This window comes from Centruroides vittatus, unplaced genomic scaffold (genome assembly GCF_030686945.1).
Source record: "Centruroides vittatus isolate TY-2023 unplaced genomic scaffold, ASM3068694v2 scaffold_149, whole genome shotgun sequence".
Taxonomy (NCBI): domain Eukaryota; kingdom Metazoa; phylum Arthropoda; class Arachnida; order Scorpiones; family Buthidae; genus Centruroides; species Centruroides vittatus.
The window spans coordinates 2,850,534-2,863,401 of record NW_027122681.1 but is presented as its reverse complement, the minus strand read 5'-3'; the positions used below and the strand labels follow the sequence as shown (position 1 = coordinate 2,863,401).

General features: G+C 31.2%; 1 protein-coding gene across 2 annotated transcripts in view; it reads right to left on the bottom strand.

The window, feature by feature from the left end:
- Positions 1-12,868, bottom strand: part of mon2 (Mon2 homolog, regulator of endosome-to-Golgi trafficking) — a 60,765-nt gene that overhangs the window by 31,946 nt on the left and 15,951 nt on the right. The window contains exons 11-19 of one of the 2 annotated variants that reach the window (XM_067284924.1): positions 12,455-12,760; positions 8,761-8,930; positions 8,499-8,686; positions 8,317-8,421; positions 7,063-7,217; positions 6,831-6,878; positions 6,542-6,629; positions 5,234-5,335; positions 2,576-2,686 (exon numbers count right to left, since the gene is read on the bottom strand). In XM_067284924.1, coding sequence (XP_067141025.1) covers positions 2,576-2,686; positions 5,234-5,335; positions 6,542-6,629; positions 6,831-6,878; positions 7,063-7,217; positions 8,317-8,421; positions 8,499-8,686; positions 8,761-8,930; positions 12,455-12,760 — 1,273 coding nt within the window. The remainder of the gene's footprint in view (positions 1-2,575; positions 2,687-5,233; positions 5,336-6,541; positions 6,630-6,830; positions 6,879-7,062; positions 7,218-8,316; positions 8,422-8,498; positions 8,687-8,760; positions 8,931-12,454; positions 12,761-12,868) is intronic. The other variant, XM_067284925.1, reaches the window with a different exon arrangement.

Sequence of the window (12,868 nt, the reverse complement as noted above, 5' to 3'; positions counted from 1 at the left end):
CCTTCTGTAGTGTGACGTATGTGTTTCTATTCAATTGTAATGTGCCCAGGCTTTTGTGTAGTGTGTGGTATGACACCTGTAGAGGAGAGAACGAAAGGTACAATAAGCACCCTATCCATCCTCCACAGATGCCTTATTTCCTGGGCGAGTTCTGCGTACTTGCTGACTTTTTCACTGCATGTGTTTTGTACATTGTGAGTGTTTGGAATGGATATGTCTATAATGTATGTGATTTTATTGTGTTTGTCAATGAGTGTGATGTCTGGTCTGTTGCGGTAAATTGTTTTATCAGTGATTATGGCTCTGTCGTAGTACATTTTGTGCGTGTTGTTTTCCAATACTGTCTGTGGAATATATTTGTAGTATGGTTCGTGGATGTCTACTAATTTGTGTTTCTTTGCAAGCTCTTGGTGTATTATATTTGCTACTTGATTATGTCTATGTAAATAACCTGTCTGCGCCAAGAGCTTGCAATCGAAAGTGGTGTGTTGTATAGTTTCCGGCATTATATGACATTTTCTTCATGATATTATTATTTTCAAATAAACTATTTTTTAAATACATTGAAATAATAAATTCAGTAACATTAACTATTTTTAGTAAAAAAAGATGCAAAACTGACTTACTTGAAATTTGCTTATGTAATAATAAATTTAAGTTTTAAATATATATTAAAATTAATGAGTTATGAAGTTAACAACAATTACAAATAGTTCTTTATTGTGGCAATTTTAACATTTCATTTATTAATAACTGAATTAAGCTAACCTTTTCCAGATTAAATCAGACAAACTATCTTAAACAACTAACGGTTTAACTCAGTTTCCAAACCGGGTCCTTGGGCAAAATCTGGCTAACGGCATGCATTAATTTGGCCCACAAACTTAATTCGCACATCACTTATGATAGAAATAGGTCTAATTTTGGTTTATATGTAATAAACGAAACATCCGTGGCACGGCCAACTATGGCTCGAGTGCAATTTGATCTGGCAATCAAAAAGCCTGAGTACCACTGTTTAACAAGATGCATTATACATGCGTATCTCTCTGCAATTGCTTCTTAATAAAGGAGTAATTTACACAAATTCTTTTGCAAGATCTGAATGAAAAGTAATAAGACTAAATCTGTATTGCATTATGATGACACTAACATTCGTTTACATGATAGTCAATCGTGTAATCCTCCCTAAACATTCGAAGCAAGTTTTAACCTTCAGTAATACCTGTTAAGTTGATACCATAGGATCTAGTATGCGCATGTTTTGAGCAGTGGTTATGGAAAAATGAAGAAAACTATCAAACAATAATATTCAGTGAAATTGTATGCAAAATTAAAAAAAAAAAAGTTCCACTGAAACTTATCATGCATTAAAAACTGTATATGGTGGTGAAGTTCTGTTGTGTGCTAATTAGCATAAAGTGTTTTCAGGACAAGAACTGGCAGAGGACAAACCAAGATCCTCAACTTCACAAGTAAAAATGAGCTTGCTAATAAAGTCAAACTTACATTACAAATACACTGTCTCCTGGTGTTAAAGTCCCTTAAGCGAAAAGTAAAAGACTTTAACGCCAAAAGACATCTTCAGGCAGAGCACGCATGACATGTTAATGTACGTACGTTCTGACCAAAGTTGACATTTCAAAATGTCGGAAGTACTTGTTTGTACTTAAAAACTTTTCAAGTAAATGACTTTAATGTCGAAAGACAGTGTAGTTTATTCTTAATTCAATTTTGAGTGATAATCTTGAACACATACAGACTCAAAAGCCAATATAATGTAATAATGCCTATCATTATATTGTCACACACTTGGGTTTTCAAGAATTACACAAATTAGTAAAATATTTGTAAACAGTTACCATATTTTAGAGGAATTTTTTTATTGTGACTTAATTAGAAATCTTCCATTTAATCTAACAAAGAATTTTTGTAAACTGCTCCTTTACGTAAAGTAAAAACCAACTGAAGAGAGGTAAAAACAGAACTGCATCTTGTTTGTATTGTTTCGATTATGTTTAAGATTAATGTTAAAAAAGTTTGTATGAATTCATCCATCATTTTAAAGAGTCGGCAAATTACAGTATTAACTATTCCTCTATATTCTTTAGTATCATGCGGTATGGCCGAATTCTAGACGACCAAACATATAATTTTTCCAATTCTTTCTTGATTTCCAAATAAAAACTTGGATCGTTTTAAACCTAAATAACTTTTATATAAAATTTAACAATGTATCAAATACAATATTCATGAATAACACATCTCTAATAAAGTCATATTTCAATGTTAATTACGTAAATGTAAACAAATAATTTACTATAATTCAATAAAATATCATTCAGTTAAGTGAAAAACATGCAAAATATGTAGAAAAACTTCTAATTTGAAACGTTTACTTTAAATCACAATGCATAAATCGATATCATCAATGAAAGAAAGCATCAAAGCATGGCAATTAAATTTATAATACATTACCATGCATTTTTATATATAACACATGCATGAACTGTAATAAAATCTATTCCAATTTGTATAATTTTCATTATATCGACTTTTAAAAACCCATTATTACCTTATTTTCTTTCAAAGGGGGATCGTAATTATTTGCAAGAGCAGCTTTCACTAAATACGTTACAGCTTCAGCACCCCATTCTCTCATTCGTATATGAGGATGCTGGCACACCTAAAATAAACAATATACGTAAATTAATACACAGAATTTTTAAAATTACTAAATACAACTATAATTAGTGGAAACTCTAGTTTTATTGACTCTGGTATTATACAGATATGTTAATGCAATTAAAAAACATGTTTAACTTATTATTATTATTAATTAGAAGCAATTAATCCAGCCTATAACTGAAATAAGAAATGCCAACAATTTAAATTACTATTAAAAACAGCAATTAAAACAATTACATTTAAAGCACTAGTTAAAGCTAAAAATGATAGCATAACCATGCATTAGCAGCCATATATTGTGAAACAGTGTAGAAAAATAGCTTAAAAATTATTTATTTATTTGATAATGATAATTGATACCCGATTATAATAAGCAGAGTTTTATAAGTATTTTAATTTAAATGTTTTTTTTTTTCATACAATGTTAAACCAATAACATTATCCATGATTACAGAAAGTGGATTCTCATTAGCATCAGCGTGATATCATCGGTGTTTGACATCCCAGCAGAAACCCTGTACATCGATATATACTTAACTTCATTTAAGAGAAACCCAATTAACAGTTATACACTGACCTTTTTTTCTAATTAAGTACGTTTGTAATGTACCAAGCAATATTGATTAATGTCAATGTGCCTTTTGCTTATATACACACACACATGCTAAAATTATTAATAATTATTGCTTTCTGAAAGTTTCAACAAAATATAAACAAATTTATCTCACTTCTGTGTTTGAAATTTCACAACATATTATTCAAAAGTTTAAAAAGTTTCAACAAGCAACATGCGTATTATGTAAAAGTATTGTTTGTTCTTTTCACTGTACAATTGCATTGAAGTTTTTTGCTTCTACAACACCAAACCAAGTTACAAAAAATACATTCAAATAATAAGAAATTCGAGAAAGTAATGATGTAAAATTGACAATTAAAGGTCCAATGCATACGAATGGCAAAATTAAAACGACAGTCTCAACCAATCAGATTTGTAGACAAGGTTAAGAGATAAATGGTGAAACGAGTGTCCGTTCATCAACTCTGATTGTTGTCTTAATTTTGCCATTGTATGCACAGCATTAAAAACATAATGATAAAGGAGTTTCTACTTGAAAAGTGACTCTTCTTTTCATTGACTATCTTCTTCGATTTATTCAATCTGAATAAAATTCTGACTATGCACTTATGTCGATACATTAATAAAATCATAGCTAAGAAAAACAAGTCAATTTTTCTTAACAGATACTTTTAAATGAATATGTTTTTGCTCAAGAATCTTTTGTTATATATATTTGATAATTACTTTAACATTTTTCTGCAATTCTTGAAATAGAACATTCATCTAAAAACAGAAGTTGCATTCATATAATGAAATGCATAATAAAATATTACTGTATTTGTACTGTATAACCTTCTTTGTAGCCAAATTTGCATAATTCTTGTTGAGATCAATAATCAGTTAATGCTAACCTTTACAAGTAATCCCATAAGGGCTGATATTAGTGAGAATTCACTGTATAAAATCTTAAAAAATAAATGTGTGAGAATCGAGGGGGGTCGGCAGCGAGCCTTATTCCCACTTACCAGCTACAGGACGGTAAATCCCGTTCACGGAATGGCTAGAAGGGCTAAAATTAAGTGGGGAGTGCGGTGAGTAAGTCAATAGATTCTGAGTAATGACAGGTCGACAGGTTAACAAAACAACAAATTTAATATACAAAAGAAAGAAGGTTACACCAAAGGAATGTACATAAATATAAAGCATTAGCTTCCGTTATAATAGGGAACTAAATTCCAGGGCACAACTAAATCTATCTTAAATCTAAGTTGACCAAGAGAGAGAGTTTACAAATATTCTAACATAATACCTCCAAGAGAGTGGAAGGAGGTCTTCTCCCTCTGTTGAAGTGTATTTGTCGAGGATCCTTTATGGAACCGAAAGTATGGCAAACCAGCTGTTGTCTTCTATGGCCTTCCTGGTTACGTCCGCCTGGATGATCGAGTGCGCCCCTTTTTATACGCATTTTGCATGGGAACTGTCTGGTCATTAGAATGTAATATGTTCTAAGTTTGAATTTAGGTCCGTGTTTTGTGTATATGGGCTGTCAAGAATCAGATGTCTTGACGATTTATGGATATTGTCTATCCGTTATTGTGGTTCATCTCACCTCATAAATTTGTTTATTTGACAGTCTGTTATCATGACTAATTGTCTGTTTTGACTTAGGTTTCTTCGTTAAATCTAAACATCATAACAATTGTTGACTTGGAGTGATATTTGATAGGAGTTTTATCTATCAAACTATCTCGACATATAGTATGTGTGGGTTTTATCCTTTCCTCATCACTTGACCTCTCAGTTAAAAAAAATTTTTTTTTCTTTTTTTTTTGTTATTAGTCTAAGTAATTAATTTAATTGCCCCCTCTCAGATTCTCACAAATGATAACACTAATAATTTTTATAACAACTTCAATCAATCAATATAAACAAAGAATTCTTGCTAATTAATGATGATGATAATGAAATTTAATCGGTTAATTTTACCTCTAAAAGATGACTGGATACCGGTTTCCATAAAACCTCTACTCGATTCAAATTTACAAGTCCCGTCTCCAAAAGTTTTGCAACAGCAAACAATGATGGTTCCTGCGAAATAACACCATGAAAATAGTTACAATTACAGAACAGATATAATAAATATTTCAAATTATAATATGCAGACTAAAAATTAAGTCAAACTTTTGTATTATCTATTTGATGCATAATTATTCAAAAACAACGCATTTATAATAATGTTCAATGAATATTTTCAATGTATTCTTGAAAATTTTCTGAAAACGTAATAGTTTCATTAACAAATTTAATTTTTAATTACCATAAGAAAGTGAAATCTAAATAATGCTGCCAGAGGACAAAAATTGCCTGCAATCCTAAAACTGGCAAAATTAATATACAGGGTATTAGAAAAGTTACCATGCAATGAGAAATTTTAATGACATTACAGTTACATGGTATTGCTACAAGACCTGTAAGGTTGTCCATTCAATACCAGTTGACCATACAATATTATATACAACTTAGTTCTTGTATTCAATACTGTACGTGTGACAATGTCATTACAAATTTCTCACTGTACAGTAACTTTTTGAATGCACCATATCATAATCAATAATGCTCAAATTAATTTATATGATTACCGTACCTTCCGGTGTATAAGACAACCTCTGACTTTTACAGTTAAAATATATAGTTTGGGATATACTCGCCGTATAAGACTACCGTACTTTCCGGCATATAAGACAACTGAGCATACAAGACGACCCCCGACTTTTGAGAAGATTTTCCTGGGTTAAAAAGTCGTCTTATACGCCAGAAAATATGGTAATTCAAAAGCAATATCTATTGTTCTATTGTGACAAATTCATTGGTTTGAATTCATTCATAAATTACAGACTCATTTGAGTCTGTAATTTATGTATCATAAGTAAATTCGGAAATGTTTTTAAACCAAGGAACAAAAAAGTTGCCAAATTATCTAATTATAAAAGTTATTACATTGACAAAGATTACAGTAAATTTGTCAAAAATTCATCAAAGTTCATTAATACTTTTACAATTTTCTATGTAGTGAGCTACAACCTACTAATAGTAAGTCACACCTTCCATTAAATTTATTAAACTGTTTGCTAGAAATAGTGCAGAAGGTTTGACTTATTATTATTATTTTTTTTTATTGTACAAAGAAATAAATATCCATAAATTCTAGATATTTCAAACAGGGTTGCAATAGTTTAATCTCCTTTACAAAAGTTTGACTTGTGCATTCTAATGTTGCAAGTAATAAAAACTTACTCGATTATTGTACGCCAATTCCATTGATTCTGTAGATAATTGGCATAAAGCATCAATTAAATGATGCAAAGCAACATCATCTAAATATCTGTATAAAGAAGAGATTCATGTAATAAATAAATATTAAACACTTAGATAATTAATAAAAGACCTTTAGTCAACCAAAATTTTGCATGCTATAAAAGCTGCACTGCACAGCATTCCCTGCAAGCCGGGCACAACTACTGCCACACAACCATAGCAGAAAGAGTTGACTATTAATTTAGTTAAGAGAGAATGTGTGACTTACTGGGAACTTTGAAAGACGCTAGACAATGTGCCTGCCAATGGTACGTAACTGGACGCATTTCAAAAGAAAATAGTGTGAAAATTAATGTATGCCAAATTACCTTTATTTAAAGCAGGTAATTTTAAATTAAAAAAATTAATTTCATGCTGGGAAGTATTTGATTTTTGTGAGTTTAAAAAAGATTTAAATTGCTACTTTAGAAATATTTAGGATCTAGTCTTTTGATACTTACTGGGAACTTTCAAAGAGACGAGATAGCATCGCGGACAACACGGGTAAATCTGCCATGACCGCCGTGGTGATCACGGCATTGGGAGCATCTGCAGATCTGCTTGCTTTTAAGCTACCTCCGGTAGATGGTTTTAATCCTAGTATCCATACTAAGTGCTGAAAAAAAATTTTAATTTCTGTAATCTTTTGCAACTGTAGTTATTGTCCTCAAACGCAGCTTGAGATGCCTTTATCTGAAATACTTGGGACCAGAAGTTTTGGGTTTTGGAATATTTGTATTATCTGCGTCTACATCAGTCTGATTTGACTTCTTTTTTATGTTGCTTATTAAGGGATTATTATTAATTTTTGCAAGTCAGTTGGCAGGTAAAAATTTTCACACATCTATATGTCTACTTTTTTAAACACACCCACTAAAGATATGTGAAAATATTTTTAAAAGATATTCACGTAAAGGCGTTAAAATAATTTGATATATCCACAGAGGTGTTAATTGATCTGTTTGAAACAATGCATATTTGTTTAAATTTTGAATGTATTCTGGTAAACTTGTATTAAAAATTGGGATTGAACTACATTCGAGGAATACGAAAAGCCACACCTTTGGTGTATTTAAATATACTTCTCGTAAAGTTTATCAGCCAGGCGGAGCACCTGGCAATAAGAGCACACGGAGAACACTGGTACATTCTCAGTGCTTTGTGAAATTTTCCATTTATGATGCATTGTGTTGGCATCCAAAAAACTTTGTGACTTTAGTTTTTGGGATTTCAGATAAAGAATTCTCAACCTGCATTATTAATTTATTCAAATCGTAATTCTTTCATCAACTAAACTGAATATCGAGAAATTTCCTGTCAAACAAAACTTTTCCTCTCTCATATGCCCTTTCTTCATTATATCTTACATATTTTATCACTTAATTTGGTCATATACATATCCAAACCATATTAAATCTATTTTGTCAATATTCTGTTTTCTTTTTTATCCAATTTTCTTTACTGAATATTAATTTGAAGGAGCTGGTAGAAAACATCTTAGCCATCAGACAAATCCAGAAATAAACAATTACTTTTTAAATTTCCAATTCTATTTATGATAGAAAGTAATTCGTAACAATGGACAATCCTCCCAAAAATACAACTAACAGCAATTAATCCCATATTAATTAAATGCGTATTATATTAATGTTAAAAATTATTTAAATTTAATTAAAAATACGTTATTATTTCTGAATGAAAAATTATTAAATTACCTGTAATGTAGTTAGTACAAGATGCCATGCTGTGCCCAGAACTGCTCCGTGACAATGAGCGAGACTTAGAACTGCTCTCATACACTGAAGATTCTTAGCAGTTAACTAAACAGTTTTATAATATTTATTAAATATAACACTTATTATGATGATAAAATAAATTCATATTATGATGTAATTACCATTACGGGTCCTTGTTGAGCACCGAGTGGTAGAGAAGCCGTAGGAAGTGGCGTCCCTACAGCGACTACTTGTTGTCTAATTTCAGAACTATCCGTGCATCCTAAATATAAACCTAACGGATGTTGTCCGGGTGGTATGGTAGGTGGACTCGGATGGCAGAAATCTTGACTGTTAGTTCTTCCGTGTCCTAATAAATAAACATTATTAAATAAAAATAACAGGAAACAATAAAAAAAAAGTTTTAGCTAGATAATATTTTACCTTTAGGAACATTTGAATTCAAAATAGTTAGTGTGTAATGTGGAGGTAATGAAGCTTTACACATTGCAGTAATAAAGGCATCTCTTGGAATTGTCATATTCAGAGTTCCGCATAAACTACTGTAAGTCTGTATAGTTTTCAGAATATTTTCCGTGGCTGTTTCGTCAGTACTGCAAAGATATATACAATATTGATTAGTCACAATTTCAAGCCCGACTATTATTTATTTTTTAAAACTGTTTCTAGCCTGTGGGCACCAAAAGACATTTTTAGCAATCCCATTATGTGTTCAGCCAGGTCTGCAATGGGGCGCCAGGTGGTAAGGGAAAGGTCCGACATATCTGGATGTATCACTCCAAAAATTTCTGGCATTTTCTCAATCTATCTAGATTTAATCCCAGAGTCCCCAGAGTGGTAGGCTTAGCTGCTTGACTATCCAGCCGTCAATGACTTATTGTTATTATTATGATATACAACAGTGTCAGTAAGGAAAAAAGATGGGATAGCATAAACCGAGGGTAGACAGACATCTTAGTGCACCTCCCTCACCGGTTTAATCTATCCCATCTTTCTTACTAATGCTGCCATTCCATTTTCAACTGTCCATGCCTAAAGATGGCCTGTTAAGTAGATCAAAAATATTAATTTTCTTTAAATTTCACTCAATATTAAATGTGTATTGACTAGTTCAGCATATTAACTACAGTTACTAGTTCATCCATTTTATCCAATTATGTATATAGAAGTGAGTCAGTGATGCTGATCTCGACATCATCTATTGTTCACAGTTTTCTAATTTAAGAACTGAATTTATAATTTCACATACAAATTATATTAAAACATTAAATGCAGACAGATTAAGAAATAGCCCCATTAAACAGAATATTATAGACAGAGGTGTCCCATTCCGTTGCACAGGGGAAATGGCATACAACTAGACAAGAGAAGAGCCAGCCAGACGGTCAAGGCAGTTAAGGTATCAGCCTACCACTCTAAAAAATCCAACATTGAATTTGACTGGTAAAGAATTTCAGAAATTTTTCGTGGGTTGTCTTGTCCTGGATATGTCAGACTCCATCCCTCATCACCCTGTTGCTCCATTATAGGCCTAACCGGACCCTTTCCTCCAGGCCCTCTTAGTGCCTAAATAGTAGAAAATCTAAAATGGAAAAAAGTTATACAGTAGAACCTCGATTATCCGGACTAATTGGGGATCAAGGTAGTCCGGATAAGGAAAAATCCAGATAATCGAAAAAATAATAATAATTGACAGTAAAAGACATGTACAGTACATACAGTATGAATAATTTTTATTTGTCTAGATTTACATATAGCTTCAATATTAAATTATTTTTTATTAAGAAATTCAATTATCGATTTTTGTTTAAAGCTAGCTGTTCTTTTTGAAGCTGCTAAATCGTGAATACTTTTAAGACATATAACTTGTCCTGAGTTACATTCTTTTTGGCTCTCAAACCACTTCATGGCAACATCTAAACACTGGGCAAGATACATTTCACCAGGCCCTCTGGTGGCACAAGAAGATGGATTTTATAAAATAAAAAGCAGTTGAAACTGTCAAATTTTTATTCATAAAAATGCAAACTATTTATTGTTTATGATGAGTAAATTTTTTTCGTCGCGTTCACGGCTTTTAAGTACCGTAATGCATAAACCTTTGAGGCACAAGGCCCCTCGGACCGCAAGGCTGTAGGCGGTAACCCACGTCGCCCATGCCTTACGCCACCCTTGGCCATAGAAATGATGTAATTTGAATATAAATTATTTATAAATATGTGTGTCAAGTTATATTTTTATTATGATGCAAAATGTATTAAAAAGTTTACAACCACTGCGCCAGGTGAGACGACGTTGAAACAAGAGTTATGCATTCCATCACGTACATAAACAGTGTCGCAATTTGCCAAGTGCATATCAGCAAATTCGTAAAATTTTTGTTTATTTTGAACAATCCAGATAATCAAAAATCCGGATAATCGAGGTTCTACTGTACTTTGATCTTGAGTTTTCAATATGGTAGTATGGTATGATGTGGTAAAGGTTCATGTTTTTGGTTGTTCTAAACTTTATTTGGTGTTTTTAAATCTTTACGTTCAATAATTGAAATTAAAATGATAACACTTTCACATAAGCATGCATATGAAAACAGAACACACACAAACTTTCTATATAAAAATAAACATGTTGAAATTCAACAGGCATATCTATATATATTATATAATTATTAGTGATGTAACGAATATTTGGTTACTACCCAGTATTCGGCCTATTTTTCGCTATTCGGCCGAATACCAAATACCTAAAAACAGGAGTAAGAAATAACAAAAAAAACAGTAAATTAATCATTTTGGTAACTTTTATTAATGCTGAACATTAAACTATAATTATTAAAGTTAATAAGAAATAGCATCTAACTCTAGTATTAAATTATTTTGTAATTAAATAATAATTATAGCCTTTATCTAGCCCGATATCTTATGGCATCGATGGCGTGTAGGTTAGAATGTATCGGGCATTAATGTTATTGTTTAGTTAATTATGTTATATTCCTATTTGCATATATTTTAATATCTTTTACAATATTTTAAAATGATTTACGAAATTTTTTATTGAAACTTATCGTATTTAATGAAAGAATTCTTTATCTATTTCTAGAAGATGAGTAACCAATATATAATTTATTTTATATATAAAGCAAACAATGAGCATTTCTCATTATATACAAAAGATAACATTTGAAATCATGTTAACTTTAAAAATATTGACAAAAATAATAGCAACAAAATATCACAAATAGAAACACCCAATAATACATTTGGACTGTTCCACAACTGGGGAGAAACTAGACCATATGTCCCCACTAAAGTATATATCCTTAGGGTACTATTCAGTCTACAAATACGTATTAAAAACAAAATTTTAGTGCTTAATTATAGAGTTAAAAAGATCGATTGCAAATAAAATAACTTATAACTTACATCTAAATACCAACAACTGCCGAATCATATCGGGCTATTTACAGCTATTACATAAATTATAAACCAATTTGGCACTAGAGGTAGACATTAGGCTCCATCTCATATTAACTTTAATAATTATAATTTAATTTAAATAATTTAGACCTACTGGAAGAAAAAATCGTAGTGACAGCAGGCCAATAGAGAGCAGGTCGCGCGAACCCTTGCCATAACGTGGTTTGCGTGCCAATTTTTGTTTACATGCGTTAATCAAGCCGAATAGTTTGGCCAAATATTCGGTATTCAGCCACGCTCCCAGCCGAATATACTATTCGTTACATCACTAATAATTATCCATCATACTATATACCCATGGTGGCCAAACTCAGGCTTACAAGATTCATACGGGTCTTATAGACCCTTATTGCAGCTTCCATACAGTACAATATTTTAACTATATAATATATAATATCTAAAACAGTCAAAGGACTCTTTTAGAACAGTTATCTATATATATAATAATAGTTATATGCAGCTCTTGCATATTTCTAATAGGCAATACACAACTCCAATTGAGACAGGGTTTGGCCTCCCGATATATACATTTTGAAAAGTTTCACGCTATTAGGAAGTAACACATGTTGCTTTTAAAATTTCTTAAAATTTGTTTTAAATTTAAAATATTTTGAAAAGTAAATTATAGTAATAATACCTACCTTGCATCTAATAACAAAGAAAACGCAGCTAAAAGTCCACACCATGAAGAATTGATTAATTGTTCTTTAAGAGGCATCAATTCTAGAGAAATTTTAACATCCTGTGGATTTTCTTCTTCAATTTGATTGTCACTAGTTTCTTGATTAGATTTTTTAGAGCAGTTTTGTTCATCATTCAAATTTTCATTTTGTTCTTCAATTATCTTAGAAATACTGCATATTACTTCTAAAAGACATGCGTACGCAACAGTAATACCATATCCTTCAGGAATCGTAGGAGCTTCTAGCTTATCTAACATTTCAATACTGTAAAAGTAATATTTTATTTAAATAAAATTATTTATTATTGTTATAGCTGTGACTATACATTTAATTAAACGGCAGGCTTTAAATTTTAAGATTTTGTAACCATAT